Source organism: Rhinolophus hipposideros (assembly GCF_964194185.1).
Source record: "Rhinolophus hipposideros genome assembly, chromosome: 1".
Lineage (NCBI taxonomy): Eukaryota > Metazoa > Chordata > Mammalia > Chiroptera > Rhinolophidae > Rhinolophus > Rhinolophus hipposideros.
Genome location: NC_138047.1, coordinates 109446246 through 109473901, shown reverse-complemented (window position 1 = coordinate 109473901; position 27656 = coordinate 109446246). Strand labels below are relative to the sequence as shown.

The window sequence follows — 27656 nt, the reverse complement described above, 5'->3', positions numbered from 1 at the left end:
CTTGCCTATTTTGTTGTTTGCTTCCTACTCCCTGGAGCTCCCCTAGCCCTTTCTTTCCTGGTACCATAACTAGAATGAGACGAGGCTTTCAGAGGAGGCAGTTAGGTTTTTAAAGCCAGAACTGTAGGCGGTGGAGAATGCCTGCTCAGTCCTGGGTAGCAGGTGGTGTGTCTAACGTAGTGGGTTCTATTTGCCACGTGCTATGTTGGAAGAATTTAGGGACCTACAGTTCTTTATTTTAAAAGATCTGAGCTGCGTTGTTAAAACTCTCTTTTAGGTTTAAATCTGATATTGTCGTGCTACCTGTTAATTTACTAGATGACAGCCAGTTGACCACAGTGACAGGTTTTGTTTTGCTTCTTGACGTAGCTGTGTGGGTTAATAAGTAACACCTGATTGTGCCATTCGTGCAGCATGTGCTCCAGGTCCTCTGAGCTTCCTGGGTGGAGAGATTGCATCTTACTCGTTTCCCCTCGTGGCACCTGGCGTGATTGTTTGCTCTGTTTCCTGCTCGCTGTTGGTCGAATGAATGAATGGCATCGCCATCAGTCAGGGTTCAATGAGGGAAACAGAATCATTGGGAGATGGATATTAAGAGATTTATTGAAAGAATTTGGCTTACATGATTGTGAGGTCTGACTAGGGAAGTCTGAAATCTGTAGGGCAGACCGTCAGGAAGAGCAGGATGGAACTCTCCACAGTGGGGGGAAGCTGCTGTTCTCAGGCAGAAATTTCTTCAAGGAAGCCTCCGCTCTGCTTGTCAGGCCCTCAGGGGCTTGACTCAGGCCTGTCCAGACGGTCTAGGATAATCTCCTTACGCACAGTCAGCTTCAATCACGTGACGTAGACTTGACTCACATCTACAAACCCTCACAGCCACAGCTACATTTGTGTTTGTCGTGAGCGGGACGTGGCTGTCACAGTAGCCGTCTCACACACGTTGGTGTCTTTCCACAACGACAGACTTTATTAGGATAAAGCGTGGGTCTAGCCCTGCTGGCTTGCTTTCCCACCGGCATTAACCCAGGCTCTGGTCGGAGGACAGGCTCCAGTAGCCGAGGGCGAGCGGTTTCACACAGGAGCTCGCACAGCTTTGCAAGCAACAGGGTGAGGCGAGGCGAACGGGGTCTAGGAAAGAAGGATGAGAGTCCGGTGTCCGGCGAGAGTCCTCCGGTGCTGGGTGCGGCTGGTGACACGGTCAGGAGGCGAGGCTTCAAGCGCCCCGCGTGGGACGATGCAGGCGCGGCTGGCAGCGCGTGGGCTGCGGCCTGAGCGAGGAGCCGACAGTGAGCGCTGCTCTTTTATGCTCGAGACTGGGTGCCCCCCCTGCAGTCCCAGAAAGCGTCCGGGTGGTCACACTCCACCCTGCGTCTGGAGCTGCCTGGTTAGGACGTTCACTGGGTGTGCCGTTCAAGGGGTGCTGTGGCATGCCTGTCACTCTGTGACTGACATAGCTGTTGGAATTACTGGCGTCCATTCTGTGTTCATAAGTCATGCTTTGCACACTGACTGACTAGAGGTGGTTGCCTGCCAAGTTGGCACATCAACACAGACCGTGTCAGAGGGGGCATTTGAGATCTTGCTCCCTGGAACTGTCATCAGTTTAGCTCAAATAAACTCTTATTAAAAAAACAAAAAAGACCAGCGCAGAATCACAGTGCTTTCTTTTCCATGAACTGGGTGCCTGCCATGTGGTTTCCAGAAGTCCCAGAACTTAAGTTTAAGGGTTCTTTAGGCAAACAGTGTGCTGGTAATTATCATGGTGGCTGCAGGGCCCTTGGACACTGAGTGTGAAGCTAGTTCTGACTGGGCGCTCAGCCTGCTGGCCTCGGCCCCTGGGCCGGGCCTGGGAAGGATACAGAATGCGGTGCGAGGCTGGGCTCCCACCCACAGGACTTTCTCATAGAGAACTTTTAATGTGCGCGGTAAACCCACTTCCTCTGGTCTTCATGTCCTCGCTTCTCGCTTCCCCTACTCGTGAAACCAGAGGCTTCGTGGAGGCCTCCTCGTGCCTGGGTCCCTGTGTCTGTGACATTGTGGAGCTTCTGGAAATCCTCGTATATAGGCTTTTGATATCTCTCTTCGGGTTTTCTTTTTCTTTTCTTTCCATTTCTTCCTCGCTTCCCTTTATAGACGTTCAGCTATGTGAGGCTTCCTCTGTGTTCTGGCCTGTGTGGTATTGTCCACTCTTGTGGTCTGTCACCTGACGCCTGTGATGGGTGTCCCCCCCGCCCCCAGGCATCACCAGCAGTGACTTCTGGGAGTGCTCCACCCTCTCGGGAACTTCTGCGGTGCTGCTGTCTCGAGCCGCCAACCTGTTGTTCTAGCCCGTTTTGGGGGCCACATTCCATGGCTGAAAATATAGGACAGCATCCTGGATGTGTTGTTCCACTACGTTGTCAACCCTTTCAAAAAACTGGTTTCCCCCCCTCATAATTGTCGACTGGCCAAATAATTCTCCAGGTAATCCACCAAAAGTAAACGGTTTATTCGGGAAAAGAAAAAAAGAAACAGAACCAAGGAGTGCGAGTGCACTCACCAGCCCATCTCCCGTCCTGCCACCCACGTGGAGAAAGGTCCAGAGCCCAACATGGCTTCCCCCTTTTATTCGCATCCCTTCCCTGGAAGTTACCGCAGAAAGTCAAGACTAGAGCGTTAACAAGGGCCCAGCTCCACCCATAGCCCCCCCAGCTCTATGGCTAAGCATCTTAAGATGTCAGTTCACTTTTATCATAACTGTTAGTTTCCCAAAGAAGAGCTGCAGACACTTGATCAGTAGAGCTGCTCTCTGGTTCTTAGAGAAACAAGTCTATTCTATAAGGCAAGGAATTGGAAACATTGTGAGGTCAGTGAAGAGGTGTAACTAACATTTTTTCCCTGTTGTCTGCTATCAGGCCGAGTATGAAGTGGCCGCTGATGAAGACCGAAGAGCTTCTGGGCAGTTGGTTCTAGACACGTTCTTCAGTAATGAGGTGTGTTCTGTTTTCTGGATATAAAATCTTGTGAATAACTTACCTAAATAAGTGGAGCGCATAGCTGCTTTTACCTAATCGGATAAGCTATAACAAGTGTGTTCAAACCTTTGGTTTCTTACAAATGTTCCTCTTCTGCATTTTCTTTTGATTCGATGAGGAAATTAACAATTGAATCTCTTAGAAAATTGATCAAATATATGGTAATGGAAGGAGAACTGACAATGGGATTTATAAATGATGTAATACAGAATTGTGCACCTGAAATCTATGTAATTTCACTAATAATTGGCATCCCAATAAATTAAAATAATAATAATAATAAAGTATCTTAGAAAATTGATTCAAATAATTTAAAAGTTTCTCTGTTTTCTCAAACAGAATATAGAATTAGAGAATTTTACTTGCCTCTCTTGGACTGAAAATAACATTTTTTTCCTAAAAGCTTTTTGATTCACTAGGTTTTTGCAGTTTAGTATGTCCCTACAATTAGAGCTGTAACCTGCTGCCCTGCATCTGACCTCCTTTTTGTAGTCTGTTAGAAGTCCAAGCCTGGGCAGTTCCCTCCATTATAGGGTTGGAGGAGAACAGTAACGACAGTGACAGCTAGCATTTAGTGAATGCTGCTCTAAGCCTTGTGCATCTAATTAATTATTTAATGTGCACAACAAGCCTAGGAAGTAGGCACATTATTACGTTGATTTTCATAGGATAAGACTGAAAATCAGAGCGGTTACATGACTTGCCAAAGGTTATACAACTAGTGAGTGCTGGAGCCAGGAATTAAATATGTAAAGATTAGAGTTGGGGAGTAGTGGGAGAATGAGGCCTAAGCATTCAGATTTTGAGCCTCGCTGACTGAAGATGCTAGCACCGTCAGTAGGGGAAACTCATTGGAGTGCCAGAGGGAAAGGCCAGTGGACTGTGGGCACAAAGATTACGCACGGCCAGTGGGCAGCAGAGGTAGGCCAGACCCACAGAGGTTTGACTCCAAAGCTTCAATAACATGGCTCAGAGATCATTCTTTTCTGTTACAACATCTGCATTATTTGTAGGTACCCCCAGGACACTTAATTGGAAAAAGTGGAAGAGAAGTTTCATTTATCTAGTTTTTAAAATCTTTTTCTGTTAACTCCTTTATCCTTCGTCACCTTTTCTGAAGAAACACTCACATAACAAGGAAGGTTGTCAAGCAGAAAGACATAATTTAAAGAGTAATCATGGTGGATGCAGCAATGTAGAAGGAGAAGGGAGGGGCAGGCACCCATCTCTGACTCAATGATGGTGAAGATACGTTTATGTGCTGCCTGAAGATGGCCCCGCTTGAAAGCTTTTTTTTTCTTTTTTCTTTTTTTTAATAAGATTTTATTGGGGAAGGGGAACAGGACTTTATTGGGGAACAGTGTGTACTTCCAGGACTTTTTCCAATGTCAAGTTGTTGTCCTTTCGATCTTAGTTGTGGAGGGTGCTGTTCAGCTTCAAGTTGTCCTTTCAGTCTTAGTTGTGGAGGGCGCAGCTCAGTTCCAGGTCCAGTTGCCGTTGCTAGTTGTAGGGGGCACAGCCCACCATCCCTTGCAGGAGTCGAACCGGCAATCTTGTGGTTGAGAGGATATGCTCCAACCAACTGAGCCATCCGGGAGCTCAGCGGCAGCTCAGCTCAAGGTGCCGTGTTCAATCTTAGTTGCAGGGGGCTCTGCCGACCATCCCTTGCAGGACTTGAGGAATTGAACGGGCAACTTTGTGATTGAGAGCCCACTGGCCCATGTGGGAATCGAACCGGCAGCCTTCGGAGTTAGGAGCATGGAGCTCTAGCCTCAGCCATCGGGCCGGCCCCATTTTTTTTCCTTTTCTTACCATCAACTGGGGAAACTACACTTGTGCTTTACTTAAGAAAAAAATAGTAATGGGTCAAATCATCATTGTAGTTTTTCTTGTCTTTTCTTTAAAAAAAAAGAAAATCTTTCTTTTGCGTATTGAAAAGGGATCTCCTTTACTCACATTTTAACAATCCAGAACACCTTAAAGCACATAAGAGTAAGGCCAGACTGTGTGTGTTCAGTCTTGCATTTTTTAATTCTTTTAGAAGGGTAAAACCCTTTATCCTCAGTCATTCTTAGTTTTATTTTCAGGATTCCCAAATACTAAAATTCAGCCAAAAGTAGTTTACATTAAAAAATAACAATAATCATGACCAAAACCAAGTGTGATTTATCCCGGGAATGCAAAGTTGGTCCAGCATCTGATAATCAATTCATATAACACATCATATTAATACAGTAAAAAGAAACCCCACCAAGGTTCTCCTACATGGACCGCCTAAGAGGCGCGCTGTAAAAAGCAGCAGCCTCTTCTTCTCAGCTATGGGCCTGGCAGCCACAGAGCAGCGACCATGCGTGAGTGCATCCCTGTCCACGTGGGCCAGGCTGGTGTCCAGATCGGCAATGCCTGCTGGGAGCTCTACTGCCTGGAACATGGCATCCAGCCCGATGGCCAGGTGCCAAGTGACAAGACCATTGGAGGAGGAGATGACTCCTTCAACACCTCCTTCAGTGAGACAGGCGCTGGTAAGCGTGTGCCCAGGACAGTGTTTGTAGGTGTTGGAACCCACGGTCATTGATGAAGTTCGCACTGGCACCTACTGCCAGCCCTTCCACCCCGAGCAGCTCACCACAGGCGAGGAAGATGCTGCCCGTAGCTATACCCGGGGGCGCAACACCTGGCAAGGAGATCGTTGGCTTTGTCTTGGACCGAATTCGGAAACTGCCGACCAGTGCACAGGGCTTCCGGCTTCCTGGTTTTCCACAGCTTTGGCAGGGGAACTGGTTCTGGGTTCACCTCCCTGCTGATGGAACGTCTGTCTGTCAATTATGGCAAGAAATCCAAGCTGGAGTTCCCCATTCACCCAGCCCCCCAGGTTTCCACAGCTGTAGTTGAGCCCTCACCAACTACATCCTCACCACCCAGAACTCCATCCTCACCACCCACACCACCCTGGAGCACTCTGACTGTACCTTCATGGTTGGCAGTGAGGCCATCTATGACATCTGTCAGAGAAACCTTGATATTGAGCTCCCAACCTACACTAACCTGGATAGTTTGATAGGTCAAATTTTGTTCTCCATCACCACTTCCCTCAGATTTGGTGGAGCCCTGAATGTTGACCTGACCGAATTCCATGCCAACCTGGTGCCCTATCCCCACATTGGCTTCCCTCTGGCCACATGTGCCCCTGTCATCGCTGCTGAGAAAGCCTACCATGAGCAGCTTTCTGTAGCAGAGATCACCAACGCGTGCTTTGAGCCAGCCAACCAGATGGTGAAATGTGACCCTCGCCATGGTAAATACATGGCTTGCTGCCTGTTATACCGTGGTGACGTGGTTCCCAAAGATGTCAATGCTGCCATTGCCACCATCAAGACCAAGCGTACCATCCAGTTTGTGGACTGGTGCCCCACTGGCTTCAAAGTTGGCATTAATTACCAGCCTTCCACTGTGGTACCTGGGGGAGACCTGGCCAAAGTACAGCGAGCTGTGTGCTTGAGGCCTGGGCGCGCCTGGATCACAAGTCTGACCTCATGTATGCCAAGCGTGCCTTCGTTCACTGGTACATGGGTGAGAATATGGAGGAAGGGGAGTTCTCTGAGACCTGACATGGCTTCCCTTGAGAAGGTTTATGAGGAGGTTGGTATGGATTCTGTTGAAGGAGAAGGTGAGGAAGAAGAAGAGGAATCTACAGTTATGTCACCAAGGTGCTGCTTTCACAGGGAAGCTTATTCTGTTTTGACCACATTGAAAAACTGTGGTCTGATCAGTTCATTTGTAAGTAGCAGTGTATACTCCCATACAATTACTGGCCTATGCTTTAAAACACGACCCTTTGTTACAGACCCAACCTGTCCATTTCTCTAATGGGTTTGAATAAAATATTCCGTGTCTTAAATGAAAAAACAAACAAACAAACAAAAAAACTCCCACCACATGATCATCTTATTAGAGGCAAGAAAAGCATAGGACAAAACCCAAAGACTTTCTTAATAAAAGCACCCAACAAATTAGGAATGGAATGGAATTTACTCAACCTGATAAAAGACATATACGAAACACAGCTGACGACATACTTAAATGTGGAAAGTCGGATGCTTTCATCTTAAGACCAGAAACAAGACAAGGCTGTTTGCTCTCGTCACTTCTGTTTGGCATTCTAGCCAGGGCAATTAGGCAAGAAAAATAAATAAAAGGTATCTGGATTGAAAAGGAAGAAGTAGAACCGTCTCTTGGCAGATGACATGATCTTGTTGTCTTAGTTCCAACATTTGGGAGGCTATAACAAACTGCACCGCCTTGGTAGCTTATAAACCACAGACATTTATTGCTCACAGTTCTGCGGGCTGGGAAGCTTTAGGATTGGGGTGCCAACAGGGTCGCCTTTCGGGGGCACGCTCTTCCTGCTGTGTGCTCACATGGGGAAGGAGTAATGGGTCCTCTTTTTATAGGCACTAATCTCGTTCCTGGGGCTCCGTCCTCATGAGTTGAGCACCTCTCAGAGCCCCTACATCCTAATATTGTCACTTTGGGGGTAGGATTTCACCATACGAATTTGGGGGGAGACACATTCAGACCATGGTACTTGTGTATAGTAAATCCTGACGGATCCATACATACCTTGGGGAAGAAAGTGCTAGAGGTAATAAGTGAGTTCATCAAGGTGCAGGTCCTAGAGCACTACCCAAACTTCAGGTGTATTTGTATACACTAGCACTTCAAGTCCAAAGATGAAATTAAGAAAGCAATTCTATTACAGCAGCATCAAAAAGAATAAAATAGTTGGGAGTAAATGTAACAAAAGAAGTGAAGACTTATATATGCTGAAAAACTTCAGAACACCATTGAAAGAAATTAACTTAATTGGGTGGTGAACAAACAATGGGGTTTATGTATGATGTAATACAGAATTGTACACCTGAAATTATGTAATTTCATTAACAATTGGCACCCCAATAAATTTTTTAAAAATTAACTTAATTAAGTGGAAAGACATCGCTCATTCATGGATTAGAGAACTTAATATTGTTAAGATGACAGAACCCCCCAAATTGATCCAGAGTCATCATAACCCCTAGCCAAATCCCAGCTTCTCTCTTTGCAGAATTAACATGCTGATCTTAGAATTCATGTGCATACTCAAAGGACCAGAATTTGAGACAGTCTTGTCCTGACTTAGGGCAGTCGTACGGATCAATCTAATAGAGAGTGCGGAAACAAATTCACACATTTATAGTCAAGTAACTTACAACAAAGGTGCCAGAACAACTCAGTGGGCAAAGAATAGTCTTTCACTACATGGTGCTGGGACAACTGGATGTCCACACGCAAAAGAATGAAGCTGGACCTCTACCTCACACATTTCACATGGGTCAAACAGTTAAATGTAAGAGCCAGAACTATAACACTCTCAGAGGCAATCTCTAAAGTGTAAAGCTTAGGTGTAACTCTTCAGTCTAAATCTTCGTGACCTTGGTTTAGACAGTGGTTTCTTAGGTATGACATCAAAGGGACAGTAACAAAAGAAAAAATAACTGGGTTTCACCAAAATTAAAAATTTTGTGCTTTTAAAAAATGCTATAAAGAAAGTGGAAAGACAGCTTACAACATGGGTGAAAACAGCTGCAACCCAGCACCTGGTTTGGGTCTGGAATCCAGGATATATAAAGAATTTTTACAATCCAGTGATAAAAGGACAACCCTATTTTAAAAAAATAGTTAAGTATGTGTATTTTTAAACACATGAAAATAAGAATATTTATGCAAAATTAATCTACCTCTCCCTCCCCACCAGTGGTCCAAAACTTGAAAAACAAGGCACTGAGTCATTTGATAAATTTGCCCTGGCAACTACCTATTCTGAAAAGTAATTCTTGTTCCTTACTTGAAAGCCCCAGCAGAAGTCTGTTCCACCATCGTTATGCTCAGAGCACCAGGCTGTTGTGCTGTACCTTAGCTTGCACACCTTAGCTTGCCTTAGCTCACCTCACTTCTCTGTTCATGAAGGGTTACAAGCATTGCATTTCTTTTTTTGTGGGAATGAATTTTGATTCATACAAATTTCTATTAACAAGTCCTGAAAACAGGATCTCTACTTGGAGTTAATCATCAAACAGTTTTCATAGAATTAACCTGCAGTTTAGCTTCATAAAATTGAGAGCTTTGGAAGGGAAATACTGAAAGCTAGTTCTTAAAAATACGTATTTTTGAGACAGTTTTGGGTTTTAATGGCTCTATCTTCTGTGAAAATTGTGTCATTTTCTGTTGTCTCCTATGCCTGGAACAATGTATTTGTGGAGTAAACGAATGAACAGACATCTTTTCCGAAATGGTAAAGTGAACGGACCCATCTTACCCTTGCCGTGTAGAAAGAAACTTGTCTTGGGAGTCGCGAGGGCGTGGTTCAGTCTTGGCTCTTCCGCCCTGTGCTGCGGGTGACGGAACGTTCTGTAGTCTCCTGAGCCTCATCTGCTTGCGCGGTGGTGAGGTGTGATGACATGATGGGCATGTGGCACGGCCTCACTTGTATTAGGTAGTTTAAGTGGCAGCTATTAATCATTATAAACTTTAACAGTATTGTTTTGGGGAGAAATGTGAGCTTTGTCATTGTGTATTTCTACTAACAGTTCAGCTTCTTCGATGAACTAGCCGCTCTGATTTATAGAAAACACCAAGTTGAGCTGTGGTAACTGGGCTGTACCACAGTCAGAAATCACTCCAGAATGTACTTCTCATTTCTAATGACAAACTAAATGTACAGTTGAGTGTGATCGGGGTTTGTTTTTCAATAAAGCTGAACAATAGTTTTGGGATGGGTTTTCTTTTTCCAGAATTCTCCGGATGAGGGTTAAGTGAATGGGAAACTGACACGTAGGAACGTACTAGTGAGAATATAAAATGGTAGAGCCTTTTTGTAGGGCAGTTTTGTATCGACATTTAAATATCAACATTTAAAATGTGTGTATCCTTTAAGCAAGTAGTTACAGGAATCATTCCTATGAAAACACATCTGTACAGAAATGTCCATGGCAGTGGTGTTTGCTCTGGAGAAAACTGGCAGCTAGAATGTTTAATGGGGGCAGATCAACCCAGACCCTGGAAAACCAGGCTGTCATTAAAAAAAATACAGTAGCTCTCTAGTGTCAGCACATACTTCAAAACCTATCTAAAACAAACAAACTAACTTTACAGTTGGCCCCAGCTTACAGCGGTTTGATTTACGAGTTTTTGATTTTACAGTGGTGTGACAGCAATATGCGTTTAATAGAAACCGTACTTCGCGTTTTGATGTTTTCCCGGCTGGTGACATGCAGTGCGATTGATCCTCTTGTGTTGCTGTGTGATCACGAGGGCAAACACCAGTACTCTCCAGTGTGCTTGCTGTGTTGCCAGCATCTTTTGGATAGTGTGCTTTGTATTTCCGCATCCCATCATGTCTACAAACGCCAGTCTGTGTCTCCTCCTTCTGGGGAGAAGAGGAAGGCAGTTACTCGCAAGGTGCAACTCAAGATCATTGCCCAACTGTGGGCTCCTGTCGTGTCCTGAGCATGTTTAATGTCCGCGAGGCTGAGCTGTCAGGTTCGTAGGTCAGATGTAGTCAGTGCATTTTCGACCTATGGTATTTTCAACCTAGGATGGGGTTGCTGGGATGTAACCCCATCGTAAGTTGAGGAGCATCTGTACATAATTTTTATTCCATTTATATGTGGAAAAAGTGTGTATTCCTGAAGATTTGCAGGTGTGTGTGTGTTTGCGTTTTTAATTGTAAGAAAAATATAACAAAATTTGTCATCTTAACCATTTGTAGGTGTCCAGCTTAGTGGCACTAAATACACACTGTGGTATACACCCATCCATGCTGTCATCTCCAGAACTTCTTCGTCTTGCAAAATGGAAACTCTGTCCCTGTAGTCACGCAACAGGCTAGCCAACTGTACCCCCGGGTCTTTACTTAAGGAAAGAAGAGTCTGTAAGACTGTGCCTTTCTGGGACTCTGTTCCATCCTTGTGTTTACACCTTATGTCTCTGTCTGGTCCCCAAAAGATGGTTTGTAGCCAAAGACGGGTAAGGTATCTCACGGGAGATACAACCTAAGCCAGGTGGAGCCGTGTGGGGACCCCCAATGAGCTGCCTTAGAAAAATATGGGAAAGGTCCTTGCCTCCCTTGGGAAAAGCTGTTGCCTGCTCTGGCTTTTCCCTGGCACCTGTTTGTGAGAGAAGAGGACAACAAAGATCAGTTCTCTCCTTATCTCAACGGAGCTGTTACAATGTGAGAGACTTGACCCTGAGAAGGTACATGCCTTAAGTAAGACATCATGGGACTTTATGCTTCGGCTGTTGACAGACAAAGGGTGATTGGAATAAACATTTTCTGCTGTCATGTATGAGTCTCACAGACGGTGTAAAAAACAATGTTACTTTCTTGTATTTGTATACTTATCAATAAAAACCTCCAGTCGGCTTCGTTCTGGGCTCCACTCCTCTGAGACCCCTGGCCTTCGGAGAGATTTAACTGCATTAAGTCTCTGTTTCTTTCTTAAAAACTTAACCCAAAGCCACCCTTTCTCGCACCCTCACTGCCCGTGTTGTGCTGGACGCGACGTGTCCCCATGACAACAACCCACCATGTCCACCCCAGTCCCTGGCCCCCACCGTTATTTCTGTCTCTGAATCTAAGTGCTCTGGGGACGTTATATAAGTGGAATCATACAGAATTTGCCCTTTTGTGTCTGGCTTCTTTCCAGTGGCGTATTATATCCTCCAGGACCATCCCTGTTGTAGCAGGTGTCAGGATTTCTTGCCTTCTTAGGGCTGAAGACTGTATTCCATTGTACGGATGGACTACATTTAGTTTATCCATTCATCTGATAACTTGAGCCGCCCCCACCTTGGCTGTGTGAGCCGTGCTGCTGGGAACCTGGGGGTACAGTATCCCTCGGAGACCCTGTTTCCCCGTCTGTATCATGTGCCCAGGGAAAGATGGAGACGACACTGAACCCTGGAAATGATACGGGGCCGAGTGAAGGTGGGGCTTTGACCTGTTATTTCATGCACTTTCTGTTTCGTTTCTTTTCAATAAGCATTAGGTGTTGTTCACAGCTGGTAAACTACAGAATCGCTAACTGTTCTGTGTTTGGTTTGGGCCACATGCAGGGTTTGGTGGTTCTTCTACCAGAAGTGCCTCCACGTGTGCTGAGAGAATGTAGACTGAGGCTGAAGGAGGAAGCCCCTCCCAAAGAAGCCTTCGAGGCCTGCGTGAGGTGAGTGGTCCGCCCAGCCCGCGGCTGTGTAGCTCAGACATTTGTAACATAACTGAAGAGCTGTAATCACTGGCACTGTTTGGTCTCGAATAACTATAACTTTACTGTTATGATTAAGGTTTAATTATAGATGCATTTGAAGGAATTTTAGATTAGAAATAAAAAGAACTTGATACTTGTTTGATGATAATTGTTTAAATAATGTCAATTATTTAAATTATAACATGATACCTATGGGTTTATTCCTATGTCTTTTCCACAACAAATAGAGGTGATTTTGAATTTTACTTAGAGAAAGTAAATTAAAACTAGTTAGGGTTTCTTTTTTGATAGCTACTAATTATAAGCAATATTTTTTGTTATCATTGTTGTTTTTACTGTGCATTTTACATGATTCCCTTTCTGGTGCGCAGCCTGGGTGGGGCCCGTAGGGGCTTCTCGGCATGACATAGCTCTTGTCCGAGGCCTTTCCAAGTCAGGATGGTGGCTTTCTCTAGGGAGAGGCAGATAAGGCGCAGTCATTACACACCCACAGGTGACACACTGGGTGGCTCCCATTGTGGACAGCTTGGCTGGCTCCTGGCCCTCTCTGCTTGTGTCTAGTGTGAAGAGCTTCCCGTAACATGGTTTCTTAGATCCAGGCACTTGCTGAAAACTTCTTTTCTCCAGACCTCTGCCACACGGACAGGAAAGTTCTCAGCAGAACACTTTGGCTAAATTCAGCTCCCTTAAGTATACAGGAAGAAAGAACGGTTTCTGAAGTGACCTGGTCCAAAACATTGGTCCTTTGTATGTTTGTGCAAGCCGTGGGTGTCACTTCCTCACTCGGTGAGCTGATGTCTGTTGAGGCCCACCCTGGGTCAGGACCTGGATGGTCCTGAGGCTGCCGCAACAAAGCCCCACAAACCAGGCAGCATCAAATGACAGGCGGGTACTGTCTCGCGGTCTGGCCTCTGGAAGTCTGAAGTCAAGGTGTCTGCGGGTGATGCGGTCGCAGGAGGGGCCTTCCTGCCTCTTCCAGGCCCCTGTGGCGGCTGGTTTTCCTGGTTTTCCTTGGCTTGTCACTGCAGCATTTCAGTCTGCGTCTTTCGTCACGTGGCCGTCTGTGTGCCTCTAGCTCTGTTTCCTCCTCCTCTTACAGGGACACCGGTCATATTGGAATGGGGCCCACCATGCTCCACATGACCTCATCGTAACCAATTCCATCTGCAGTGACCCTGTTTCCACCTAAGGTCCTGTTTGCAGGTGCAGGGCTAGGCCTTCGCATCTCTTTGGGGGATGCATTTCAACCCATGATAGTTTCCTTCTATGAGTTGAGGTTATAGCAGAGAATCAAACAAAAATGAAAGCCTGCTGGCTTGAGTTTATATTCTTTCATGCCTTATGAAAATATATGCCAGAGCCTTGGTGTATTTACTCCTTTTGGAAAACATTAAGCACCTACCACGTGCCTGTCATTGATCTGGGGTCTGGGAATAAAGTGATCAGCAACAGTGACTAGGCCCATTATCCTCAGGGAACTTAGAACCCAGTGGATGGCAGAGAAATCTGTATTAGTTTCCTGTCGGCTGCTGTGACAGATGGCCACAAACGTGGTCTAAAGCAACACACATTTCTTCTCTTAGAGTTCTGGAGGTGAGAAGTCTGAAGGTTGTGTCACTGGGCAGAAACCATGGTGTCAGCGGAGCTCTGCTCCCCTTGACGCTGTAGGGGAGAATCCGTTTCCTGCCTTTCCAGCTTCCAGAGCTGCATTCTTTGGCTCAGGGCCCCTTCCTCCATCTTCAGAGCCAGGAGAGTAGCATCTTCCAAACGTCTCTGCTTCTGTCTTTATGTAGCCTTTTCTTGCTCGGCGTGTGTCCACATCTCCCTCTGCCGCGCTCTCATAAGGACACCGGTGATTGTATTCAGGGCCCCTCTGAAGAATCCAGGATTGTCCCCCATCTCAAGATCCTTAATTCAGTCACACCTAGTGGGAGAAATCACTGATTGCCAGGAACGGTCCCACGCCCGAGTAATGGGGGTCTCACAGGCCTGTGCCTCTTGTCACTGGGCTGTAGTTTTCCTCGTTGCTTGGGATTCCGGTTTCTAGCAGTTGATGTCGTTTAACTTACCTAATAATTGCACCTTGTGTTTTCGTAATCTGTCCTTTCACCTCTAAGAGCATCTTTTTTATAGTTACTGTATGCTCCCCCATTTTAGCCTTAGGAGTTTTTATTGATGTATCTGTTGCTAGATTTGTGTGCCTTTTTTTTTTTTAGGTGGGCAGCTCACAGTGGCCCATGTGGGGATCAAAGCGGCAACCTTGGTGCTACCAGCACCACGATCTAACCAACTGAGCTAACCGGCCACCCCCAATTTGTATGCATTTTTAACTCTCTGATTAAGCAACTTTTTAAAATTCTGTCCTGTGTTGAAAATATGGGCTGATGTACATGACTGTATTGCACTAACCAGAAATTCTGCCTTCTTCTCTGTGCATGAATTTCAAGATAGGAACTTAAAGTTGCCAATCTTTAAATAAGCTCTGATACTCAGGCATTTGTCTGTTTTGATTAGTTCCTTTGGCTGATGACTGTTCACTATCTAGTCTCTTTATTAAGTGTCTCTGTTTGCCATCGACTGTGACTTCGGCATAATACTGTGAAGAAATAAGGAGTTTCCGTGTCTTGTGTTATCCGCTCATTTCTGTATTGTTACAAGCTCTATTTTCCCAAAGCCTTGTGTTCTCATTTGGGTCCTGGAATCCTGGTGCTGGATGGGCAGGAGCGGTCCTTTCTTGCCACCTGTGGTTTTCCCTGCACGTCAGCACCTCCCAGGTGAGCGTATTGAAAACCAGCATTGAACTGAGGCAGTGCTATATGTCAGAATGTCTGCACAGTGTGTGCAGTAGGTTAGTTTCCCAGCCTGGAGCAGTGGTAAGGAGTCTGTTGTTTTCAGGTAAGGAGTACTAGGAAGTGAGATTGAGAAGCACTCGTAAGCTGATGGTAGGTATTAACTTTAAAAATACAAAATTTGACAGGATAAGTTGGTATTTGTGCTGTCCTTCTCATGGAAATACCTTTCTATGTAAAGATGATTTAACTAAGACAATGGTATCAGAATCCTTTAACTGGTTCAGAATGTTTGGAGTTGAACTGCCTACATGCTGACATGAGCGAGGGGCCCCCCAAGGCCCTCCCCTCCCTCCGCTAGGAGATGAGCTGGTCGGGTAGACCCCAGAACAGTGCGTTAAGGTCTAAGATCGAATGTAGAAGCAGTTTCAAACCTTTGCTCTCAGGACCCTGGTATACTCTTAAAAATTATTGACCCAAAGAGCTTTTGTTTACGTGGGTTTTAAAAAAATAAGACACAAACATTCCACTGTCAGAGCAGTGATGTTGTCCCCCGTCTCATGGCCTCTGGGAAACCCTCTGTGAGAATAAGGTTTTAAAAGACACATACCGTCGTACTATTACTGTAAATAGTTTCATTGTTGAATATTCCCGGGAGGGTGTGGGAATCTTCAGGGATCCTCAGAACACGTTTTCCCCACGGCATCCAGCACAGTGCTGCCATCTACTCAGTAGGTGTGTATTAACTAATAAGCTGCCCCTTAGCTACGCCCCAAGGAGGCATCTCATTACTTCTGTAATAAAATTATGAAGAAATAAAACCTAAGAGGCATGGCTAATTGCATAAAATTGCTTCAAGAAATGTGTAGCGTAGAATAATTTATTAGGTGCTTTATTTTCAGTGTTATTACTGTTATCATTTAGACATTCCAATTTTATTTACAAAATGTTTACATTCCCTCCTGAAATACACTTCTCTGTGCACACGTGTGCAAGGGCATACATACACTCTGAATACGCTTTAAACTATTGTCTTTTTACTGGTTGATTCTTTTTATCAAGTAATTATTTCTCTGATGTTCATATACATAAAAAGAAGCTCTGACTTTGGGAGGGTTAAATTGATTGCGTTTCTTTTGAATTCTTGCCTTCATATTTTCACCGATAGCATTAGAAACCATTGTGGAATTCTATAACTTCAAAATGCATTATTTTGAATTGTGTGTGGAGACTTGGCCATCTCAGGTGCTCATTAGTACTCTAACTAACATACAGTTGTTTTCATATTGTAATGCAACACAGGTATATAATTGCATTAAATCTTTTTCTAGAGTTGTTCATAGCTACTTAAGTGGAGAACCATTTGAAGAATACCAAGAAAGCCCATATTTTTCTCGATTTTTACAGTGGAAATGGCTGGAAAGGTATGTTCTAACTTAAAGTTCAGTGAAAACAAGTAGTAACCTCTCATCATGCATACTGAGTGATGTATACTTTTCCGTCTGTCAAAATACTATTGGCAATCTTGTGTTGTATTTGGTATTTTTGTACAGAAATTTTAATATGTGTTATTCACTTTAGTCTCATTTAGTTGACTCTGTTCTCTTTTTTTAAAATGGCTGTCAGCCCCGTTGGTGCAGTAGTTAGGAAATAAAACATATCCTAGATTCACAGAAATGTAATCGCAATACAGTGTTTGCATCTTGGTGGTCTCAGCCTCCACTCGCTTGGTGCTAGTTGTGTGTGGCCTCAGGCAGGCAAGCGACAGCCTTTATGAGCTTCGGGTCCTTGTTCATAAAATGGAGGCACTTACAATCCACTCTCGTGGACTGTAGGGTCACCTGAGAAATGTGTGAGATGCGTAGCCGTGTCGGCTGCCGTCAGTAGTGTTGTTGTTACTACAATTATTATTGACCGATCGCATTTCCAGATCTAGTTCATACATGTGTTTTTGACATGTTGGGTAGTCTCCTGTGAGGTCCTTTTTTCAAAGGACAGAGCGCTGTGGATATGTAGATACGTCCTTTTCCTCAGGAGCTTTCTGTCAGGCCTAAGACGTGTCTCACTGTGGGTTAGCTGCACATGTGTCTTTTGTTAGTAAAGGTAACTGGACCGTTCTGCACCTGTCTTAAGAATTTTCACTCAATCTGAGCTGTTCCGCGGGCTCCTTTCTCTGAGCGCAGCTGAGAGCTGTCCACTAGAAGGAGCCACGGCCCCTGAGCGCCAGCACCCTGGGCCTGGCTCTCCCCTTGACCTGTGTGGTTCCATGAATAAGGCTAGGACAAAAGCTAGGCAGGCTTTTCTGTTTTAAAGGAACAATGTGATGTGAGACCTGAAACTGTTTTTTTTAATTAGGCAACCAGTAACCAAGAAAACATTCAGACACTACAGAGTTCTAGGAAAAGGCGGATTTGGAGAGGTAAGTGCTGTGGGGCCACTTCTGAGCAATACTTGTAGAGCCGTAGGCAACGAGGTAATTGAAAGACGTCTTCGTTCCCAGCACGTTCTTTTCCTTACTGTGTGTTTGGGGAATCGTTTTAGCCAACCAGGAGAATTAACATTGAACTGGGAGCAAAAAGTACTTTGCTGCAAGCTTTCGAAACATTAGGAGATCTAGAAAAAGAAATTCATATCTTTGTGATTTTACCTTTGACTGCATATTTCTTAAAGAACTTGTTTTCCCATATTTAATGTTCAAGCTCAGTCAGTTTGTCCTGATAGAAAAGATTATTCTGTTTTTATACTGTGGAATTTCTGTTACTGTATTTCCATGATTTACAAGTAGTCTTCAAGTTCGTGTAGTAGAGAGTACATTATTAAATATGCTTATTTAACTCAGCTCTATTTGGACAAATATGGCCCTCACACCTACCTCCAAAGGTGTTAGGAAATGTATTAAATTTGGGAAAATCCTGAGGAAACTACTGGCAAATTCATGAGAGGCGGCCTTTAAATATGAAGCCCTCCTAGATAAAGACCCCTGTGGTAGGTGGGCAGACCCCCGTGCTTCTGTTTCGGCGATTTAAGGGGATGCTAACTGCCTCGGGAATTGTCTGGGGTGGTCATAGTCAGCTCCACCCAGAGGTGGAGAACCGGAGGGGAGCTGAAACTGGGTGTGTGGTCACAAGAGGTGACCCTGCCTGCGTGTGTTTGTGCCACACATGCTCCCCAATTCCAAGTGAAGGCTCACCCTTCCCGTGAGCTGGAGCGCTGACCCGAGAGCTGACACACTACTGGAGATCTGCTGTACGTGTGCTGTTTGGCGGGGTAAGAAATCGGTCCCCATGGCCATAGCTTGAGGACAGGGATCATGCTGTGCCCCAGGCATGCTCTGGGGACCTTTAGAATGTTTGGCATAACCCAGCCAAGTACTCACTGTGACCCCTTCTATGTGTGCGGAAATTTTCATTATCTAAAATTAAATAATATATAAATATTACTTTAAGTAGAGTAAATGTGTGGAAGTCTACAAATGCTATGAAATATGTTTCCTTATATTCTTGAACTTTAAAAAAAAAAAATCATGACTCTAGTTTCCGAAATGTTTGTTCTTGTACAAAAAGGAAAAAGACATAGGGAGATATATTTAGATTAAGCAGGTGCACCCTGGTCAGTATGAACAAGTTCCATTTGTCCACTGTCTCAGAGTTTATTAAGCACAGTGCCATCACTGGATCGTCCCAGCTCCTTTCGTAGCTGAGGAAGCTGGGGGAAGAAAGAGCTGACTCAGAAACTCCGAAGTGTCCGCGGTTGGGGTGGCCTTGGCTTATCAGAGTCTGCTGCTGCTCTTTTCCAGAGGGGTAGTCATGAAGGACACCGTTTTCTCCTTGTAGCCTAAGAAGTGTCAGGTATATATAAACCTTTTTCTTTTCTTTTTTAAAACTAGGTTTGTGCCTGTCAAGTGAGAGCTACAGGGAAAATGTATGCCTGTAAAAAGCTAGAAAAAAAGAGAATAAAGAAGAGGAAAGGTGAAGCTATGGCTCTAAATGAGAAAAGACTCCTAGAAAAAGTGCACAGTAGATTTGTAGTAAGTATGTCCCTGTTTGTCCGCCCTGTGGTGGCTTCATGAGTAGCAATTTCCTCAGTCGATGGCTGCCACGCTCCCCTTCAGGCCAGCCATGGGCGGTGCGTGCCACCTTTCAGGGATACGTGCCAGGCACAGCACGTAACCGCCCTCCTTTTTCTTGATTCTTACTGGACACAAAACAGCGGCGATCCTGCCTGCACCTGTGATTTGTGACAAAGCCTTTGCACTCCACCACACCCACACGCGTGGATTGCTGGCCAGGTGCCCTTTGCCATCTTTGGTGGCAGCCAGAGGTCTCCTCAGCTCGCTGTCAGCCTCCAGCTGAGCGCTCTGGCCGGTGGGGACCCTATGACCATCAGCTGAAGACACTTCTCTAGCCTGCAATCTGTTTCCGTCTTCGTCCTCTTTCTGACTTGGCCCTCATCTTAGCCCAGTTGAATGAAGCCTCAGATTCCACTTTGACTATTGCGGGTAAAGATGGATGGTCTGGGGTCTGGGATGAGTTCAAGACCCCTTCTAGGCCCTAGGCCGTGCGTTAACATGTGGTTTTCTCCTCCAAACCCAGCTTCTCGCCAGCTGATGACACATTTCCTATAGCATCTACTGCAGTATGAGGCTATAGGTGAAGGTATAGAGTGAAAGATAGTATGTAGGATGGTTTGTCGTGTCCGATGACTTCCACCAACTCATTTATTTCTCAGATCTGAGGCCAGCTGCTTTGTTCTGGGGGACAGACATTCCCCAAGAGTGGACAGCCATCATCTACATTGAATAGTGAGACTTTATGTGTGTAGTATGTCAGTCTGATGTGTGCTACCTGGACATCTTTGGTAAAATGGGCTTATCTTGGAATTGCTTTACACATATTTGTGTAACTACCTTGAAATACAGAAATCCACAATCTAGCTTTGTGAAAGGGACGTAAATAGTAACAGCTTATTTAAATAAAATGTTTGGGTTTCTGTATTCTTGGCTTCTGCCAAGGAACCTAGAAGTACTTCCCCTTGATTCTGTTTTCTCCCCCTGCTTACGATTGGTCAGCGGGTCCTGACCTGTGCCTGGGTCATGCTCTTCCGTTCCTCTTCCCACTACGGCCTGACCCACAGCATGGTCGTGTGGAGATGGTCCAAATTACCAAACACACGCCAGCCACAGACAAGTAGAAAAGGAGAATTTTTAATTGATACCAGTTATGATAACATCTAGAAACATTACAATTGAGGCGAAAATCGAATGAAAATGTACAAGACTTCCACACTGAGAACGTGAAACACAGTAAGATGTCACAAACCTAAGGAAATAGAGGAAACCATGTTACATGTTGGAAGACAGGGCTGTGAGCATGTCAGCTCTTCCGCAAAGTGATGTGTAGACTAAATGAATTAAGTGCAGTCCCAATCAAACTCCCAGTGTGTGTGTGTGTGTGTGTGTGTGCACTGACACACAAACCAGTAGGAAAGTAGACACAAAAGCTGAATGGGCACTTACTTGGTAAAAGAGGTTCCCGATGGATAATAAGTGTGTGAAAAGTAGGCAGAGAGTCCCCTGTGTTCATGTGTGGGAGGAGTGCCCATGCGCACCCAGGAGGAGACGCTGTGCCTGGCGGTATTGACTGACAGCACGAGATGGGGGGGGCCGCCGCTGGTGGGAGTGCTCCACTCGCAATGCGGTGTCCCGGGAGCATGGAGTACCCATGCTCGGTGACGGTGACGGTGATGAGAGCGTGGCTCTGAGGAGTCCCAAGTGTCTGTGAAGTGTTGCCGCCTGCCCGCTTAGGCATTGCCAGTCTGTCCCTCAGTAGAGCTGCCGTGAGAGCCTCCACAGACACAGGTCCCAGAGCCTGTGGCGCGGGGCACCGGTCCCTGAGGCAGGTGCAGGGTGTCCGGTGCGTGTCCCGTCACAAGCCCGCCGGTGAGCGAGCGAGCAAGCGAGCGGGGCCGTGTCTTGTCCGTGTCCTCCAGGTGAATCTGTGCTACACCTACGAGACCAGGGACACCCTGTGCCTGGTGCTGACCATCATGAACGGAGGCGACCTGAAGTTCCACATCCACAGCCTGGGCAGCCCCGGCCTGGACGAGCGGAGAGCTGTGTTCTACGCTGCCGAGCTGTGCTGCGGCCTGGAGGACTTGCAGAGGGAGCGGATTGTGTACAGGTACGAGCCCGTGTCTCCTGGGCCCAGGGGAGGCCAGCTGGGGGCCCCAGGCCGCCTGCTCGCTCACAGTGCTGGCGCCGTGGCCCGTCGGAGGGGGCCTTGCTTTTCCTTTCAGTCCTCTTTCCTCTCTAGTAAGTAGTTTTGTTCGTTAAGTGGAGCACATAAGCTACTCACGTAAGCTTGAGGACCCATCTCTGAGATTTTTAGACATTTCGACTCCAAGGACAGCATAACAATTAAATGTCTTAACATTTTATTTAATATTTTTGCATCTTAAATGTAGTGAAGAAAGTTAATTTCATAGTTAGAACTAGTTCAGTGTGATCGGAGTATTAAGTTGGAATGGAAGCGGCCCCCACCGCCCTTTAGGTGCTGGTTCCTGGGCCCCCTGTTCTCCTCATTCCCCTCGTGCCGCCCGCAGACCACTCCCTCCAGCCATCGCCAGCCATGCCCTTTGTCCTGAAATCCCCAGGAGGCTGCGTGTCCCTTGCCCTCATCCTTCCCATCCAGTCGGCCACCAAATCGCTCCAGAATATTGCCCTCTTTATCTCTAGGGTCACTGGTGTATTTCATGTCTTTCGCAGGCCGACCTGTAGCACCTGGTCTCCCTAACGCCAGTCTTGCCTACTCCCTCCTCCATGAGACTGACAGCAGTGGCTTTCTGTAGTGCAAGTCTGATGCAGTCACGTTGTCCCCAGTGTGGGGCCCCGTGTAATGCCATGCCCCCCTGACCTTTCCAGCCTGTGTCCTGCCCCTCTCCAGGTGGGCACCCTCCCTTCTTGTCATGTGCGTGTATTTGTGGCTCCCAGCACCTCTGGCGTCCTCATCCCTTTACCCCTTTGCACATGCGGTTCCTCAGTTGATGCCTTTCCTCTCTGCCCCTCTTCCTTCCCTCTGAATCGCTCCTGCTCGTCGTTCCCGAGTGGGCATGGCGATGTCCCGCCCTTATGGCATGGAGGTGTGCTGCCCCTTGGCACTCACACAGCGCTCATGTTGTCCCATGCTAGGGCTGGTCATGCAGGCCTGGGAGCTTCTCAGGAGGCCGTTAGCTCATCCATCCCTATTCTGATGACCTCCAACTTCTCTTTGTCTCACGTGGCCCACAGCCCTGTTACGAGTCTCTTGACTCGTTCCAGTCTCTTGACAGGTTCCAGGCTTCACCATGGGGCTGACATGGCCCCACCTTGAGTTGAGCAAGGGGTGCATTCTGTTCTGGGAATGACTCCTTTAGCACAGGGGTATCCAAACTGTGGCCCACGGGCTAACTGTGGCCCACAATCCATTTTTAATTGGCCCACAGCAAATTCCAAAACTATATTTAGTTTAGTTAAATAAACCGGGTGAGGCAACACGTACTTCACCTCGAGTGAGTGGCCCGGCTGTTTGTGTATTTTACCTCATATGGCCCTTGGTGAAAAAGATTGAATAAAGTTTGGACACCCCTGCTCTAGAGACAGAGGTGGTTGTCTGAATGGAGAATGCCTTGTCACCGTACTTACAGGGAGAGACCGGTGACACTGACGTGTGGCACAAACCTGTGAGAGCTTTGATTCCTGTTTCTGTCCTGGAGGAAATGACAGCTTCTTCCAGTTAAGCCCCCTCTGGTTGCTCCTGGTGGTCTGCTGTATGACTGGATCGGTGGGAAGAGTCTTATTTGCCCATCCTTTCACCTCGGGCTTCTGCTTGCCCTGAGGCTGAGCATGTAAAGGTTTGGGTCGGCCTGCACGCAGTGGGGACTGGACCACGTCCGCCTCGTCCACTCCCATGTCCACAACACCTGCCACCAGGAGGCACTCACTAAGTGTTTGCTGAATGGGTGACCCATGGCTTTCAGCCTCTAAAGGGGCACCTCCTTTAATCTAAGGACCTGTTAAAGCACCACTCGCATTTTTTAAAGGAAAAGTTTTGTGTCCTCTTTCTTGTTTTCAGAGATTGCCACTTAACAAGTTTTATCAGACCAGGTGCCAGAAAGACAATCTTCCTTTTTGTAGAGAGACAATACAAATAAAAATGCTTTACTATTTCAGCAGTTCAAGGTCAGAGGGAGGAGGCATTCAGGAGGGGCTTTAAGCAGTCCTAAGGGACGGATGTCACCAGGTGGAACTGAGAGCCCTGGGGCCACCTCCCTCTAAGTCCCCCCATGGAGCTGCCTCCAGAGTGCCTGCAGAGTGGAGCTGGCCTCCCGGTACTATGCGGTCAGGGGTCTAGCAAAGGGGTATCTGCGTTCCATGAGCAATTAAACATCATGGGCTCCCCCTAAAAAAACCCAGGAAGCTGCCCAGGTCCCAGCCCCCCCCCCTTGGTAGCCTGCCCAGGGGTGGGCGAAGGATGCCCTTCCAGGCCAGGAGGGCCTGGGAAGTCAGCGGCCCATAGCACCTCTGAAAAAAAAAAAAAAAAAAAAAAACCATCATGGGCTCCCAGAATTCCTTCCAGGATTAGTGCTTTAAATTGGGCCCAGGCCTGGTCAAGGAAGGCTTCCTGGAGGAGCTGGAACTTTGGTTGCAGCTTGGAAAGATGGCTAAGATCTGAGCTGGGGAAGGGAGCAAGGAGCAGAAGGAAGGAGCAAGCACGAGTTGGCTTTCTGTTGCCAGCCAGGCCCCATGCCTTTTTGCATGTTATTTGGAGAACAGGTTAAGAAATTAGTAGAGCCATTGCAGCCTAGGGGCCTCTGTAGTCCTGTGCCGTTCGTTCAGGTAACTGCCTGACACAACATGGCGACAGATCACAAAGGAGCCTCAGGAGCACTCCTGGGCCGGGCGGCTGCCCAGGCAGCACTTAAGGCAGCGGACAGCAGCAGGCCCAGGGAGCGGGCTCTCACCCAACGGGGACTCGCATGCTGTTAGTGCCACAGGCTATGGTTTTAGGTTCTGGTAGGCTGTCATTCCCTTAGGTACCTACCTCTACCTATAACTGGCTTTGTCTGAAATACTCAGTGACAAAAAGCAAGTGAATGAAGTAAAGTGTACGTGTGCGGAAAGAATCTTGAGGGAAGAAAAGTATCATACTTTTCAGTGTAAAACCACCACTTATTCAGGAAGTCTAACCTTTTTCAATGAAAATAAAACAGCAGTAATAAAGTATGCACGTGTGTGTGTACATACGCGTGCGTGCAGACGTGTGCACATTTAAAGGCCAGCCAAGGGCTTTCACTCACAAAGTCCTATGTGACATTTCAGTTGCCTGTCCATTATGCAAAAGTCTAAAAGGAAACTGTTGCCTTTGGGATTTTGAATGTCTTTTAAAAATTAACTTAGGACATAGTCTCTGTAAAATCAGATGAACCTAAGTGCTCTTAGCTGGGATCCGGCGCCATGAGTGCTCCAACGCCACTGTCCTGCCTCCTGACACCCGGGAATAACCAGTTCCTTAGTAAGTGGCACTTGGGTTTCTGTGCGGTGTTTTCTTTTCATGTAATAGCTTTCCCCAGACCCACTGCAGCCTCGGGGAGGTCCTGGCTGGCCTGGAAATCAACGTTCTTCCATGTTTGCAGCCTCTCTGGGGATGCTGTATTTTGTTTTCTATTGTTTTGATAGTATAATTTCTTCTAAATTACCAGTTATTTTTTATAACAACGTACAATATGTATGCACGTGGATATGGCTAAAAACTGAAAATTTTATAAAGAATTGGCTTTTAAAAATGTTTTCAGTTTCACCGCTATGGAAAACAGTAGGGCGTTTCCTCAGAAAATTAAAAACAGAGCTACCATACGACTCAGCAGTCTACTTTTGGGTGTATGTCTAAGGGAAATATGCACAGGATGTTAAAGAGATGTCTGCACCCCCACATTCACTGCAGCATTATTCACAAGAGCAAGACCTGGAACAACCTAAGTGTCCGTCAGCGGATGAATGGATAAAGAAGAGGTGCTGTGTACATTTGCACGCACAGTCTGGACTATCAGCCATGAGACCAAAGGCAGTCTTGCCATTTGCAACAGCATGGATGGACCTCGAGAGCATCAGACACAGAAAGGCAAATACTACATGATATCACTTATATGTGGGATCTAAAAAAAAGTCAAACTCATAGAAACAGCTTACAGAAGTGAGTGCCAGGGCTAGGGGGTGGAGGAAATGGAGAAAGGTTGGTCAAAGGGTACAAACTTTCAGCTATAAGATGAATAAGGTCTGAGGATCTCATGTATAACATGCTGACTGTGGCTGATATAATTGAAATTGACTATAGTCTTACAATTGAAATTTGCCAAGAGTAGAACTTAAGTGTTCTCACCAAAAGAATAAAATAAACATGTATTGGATATGTTCATTAAGTAGATAGAGGAAATCTTTTCACAATTAAAAAAATAGTTTTTAATTTCATTGCATTTTCCAGCAATTTCAGAAACAATAGAAAAACATAAAACAGATATAAATGGGGGAGGGGCTGACAATGCCCATGGTGGCCTTGACCCAGTGACCCCCGTCTATCATGTTCCCAAAGGTCAGCTTCCAAACTGCCAGTGACCACGTGTGTTGTCTTCTGTCATGTACCTTTAAAGAGGAGCTCACACTGGGCAAGTGGACCCCAGTTTTCTGTCTCTCTAGATGTACTTTTTGCGCATTACACGGAAATGGGAGCCTGCAGTGTGTGGCCCTTTGCTTCTGGCTTCTGTCCACTAGCAATGTTTCTGAGGTTCATCCGTGTTTTAGCATTACCAGCACCTCCCTCTTTTTATGGTGGAGTGATCACGTTTTGTTTACCCACTTGCCAGTTGATGGGCATTTTCGATTGTTTCCACTTTTTGGCTCACTCTTTATTGGTGAATTTTAAATGTAAGAGGGGAATTTAAAGCGTGGGAAGAGAAAAAGCAAGTGACCCCACAAGTCAACCAAGATCTCTAAAACGAAGCGGTGAGGGGGTGGCCTGGCTCTCTAGCTGTTCTTTGGCTGGCAGTGTATTTATGTCCAGTGGGTTTTTAAGATGGAAAATTACGGAAAGCCTGAGCTCCCGCCTCCTGATCTCCTTGAAGAGGAAGGATGCAGTCTGCTGCTTCAGGAGGAGCAGGCGTGTTCTGGGTAACGTCTTGTGGCTCGAGTCTTGTGCAAACAGCATGTCCCTGGAGGCCGCTGAGCTGCTGAGGTCACGAATCCACCGTGAGCGGATGCCCACGTGTGGTTAGACACGGCGACCTCTGCACCGAGGAGCACATTGCACTGTGCGTGCCCCTGGCTTTGTTCCCATGTATCACTGCGTTGAAAGAAAACCGCCCACTATGATGTGAATCACAAAAATGCTGCTAGCTGTGCTGAAAATAGGTGCTAATATTTATTTATAGAATACGTGACATTTCTGAGCACTTGGCATATGTTGTCATTTTATCCTCCCGTGGTCTGTGAGGGTTTACATCTGAGACACTGTCTCCTGTCACCTCCCTGGTGAGTGAGTGATGGGCCAGCAAGGTCTTGCAATCTGTCTGTCATGCCCCGCTCTTTTCCCAAGGGGGGGGAACCTGAACCTTTTCTTGGCAACTTTATTGGATTGTTACATTTCCCAAGAAACTTGACTCTTTTTTAATTAAACAAGTTGTGAATCATGAAATTTCCACCCGTCTGGAATACTATAGCTGGGAATGGATGTTTAGCTGTGCCTTGGATCTCTCTGTAGTGAATGAATTGTGGATCGAAAAGCAAATGGCACCTTCCCCACTGTATGAAGGAGAGGGGGTTGGTGTGCAGGAGAATATGGTGAGGGGACGCTCGGACCTCTGACTCCTTCAGTAGTGAACTGGGTCATACAGGCCGTTGGACAGTACAGATTATCGTTCTCGTGAGATTTAGCAGTAGCGGCAAGATAATATTATTCATCCAGAAATCTGTATTGAGCTCCAGATGTGTACATGCTGCATGCTGGAACACTTTAGGGGACACATCCCGTTTTGAGGTCACTGTCCTCAGGAAGCTTGCACCCTAGAGGGTAGAAGAGCAATGTGCAAGTGAGCACGGAAGTGAGGTATAATTACCATTTCCGAGAAGTACTTCAAGGGATAATTGCTGTTTTCCACCCTTTTGAAATATGGAAGTTTATGTAAAGTAGGAATGTCAGATTTCAGTGTTTCTAAGAAGTATTAATCTGTATATGACCCACATTCTTCTAGATTAGAAGCTTATGGTTCTCTGAAAACAGTAGTACCTAACAAACCCATTTCCTGGCCGCTCTCTTGGGCAAGTCAGCCTTTCTGGACGGGCCCTGATTGACGGGGACCTCAGAGTCCTGCCCTGAGTCCAGCGAGAATACGTTCTTGAAGAATATTTAAGGGGACACTTGGGGGTGAAGCAAAGTGACTTTTGCCTTTGTTCCCTGGGCCTGCCCTTCCCCCCGTGTTGGGGGCCGTAGCTGGTATATTAAATTAAGAATATGCAGATTATGACC

The 27656-nt window shown here is 46.2% G+C and overlaps 1 protein-coding gene and 1 pseudogene across 8 annotated transcripts in view; both read left to right on the top strand.

Annotated features, from left to right (window-relative positions):
- Positions 1 to 27656, top strand: part of GRK4 (G protein-coupled receptor kinase 4) — a 58904-nt gene that overhangs the window by 15388 nt on the left and 15860 nt on the right. For 6 of the 7 annotated variants that reach the window (XM_081071798.1, XM_081071796.1, XM_081071795.1 and 3 more), the window contains 6 exons: positions 2895 to 2972; positions 12168 to 12274; positions 16437 to 16529; positions 17461 to 17524; positions 18992 to 19132; positions 21094 to 21284. In XM_081071798.1, coding sequence (XP_080927924.1) covers positions 2895 to 2972; positions 12168 to 12274; positions 16437 to 16529; positions 17461 to 17524; positions 18992 to 19132; positions 21094 to 21284 — 674 coding nt within the window. Of the gene's footprint in view, positions 1 to 2894; positions 2973 to 12167; positions 12275 to 14532; positions 15091 to 16436; positions 16530 to 17460; positions 17525 to 18991; positions 19133 to 21093; positions 21285 to 27656 lie in introns of those variants that run through there. The other variant, XM_081071801.1, reaches the window with a different exon arrangement.
- On the top strand, positions 5362 to 6738 carry LOC308507458 (tubulin alpha-1A chain-like; annotated as a pseudogene). The gene has a single exon. The product of its transcript is annotated as a tubulin alpha-1A chain-like (transcript).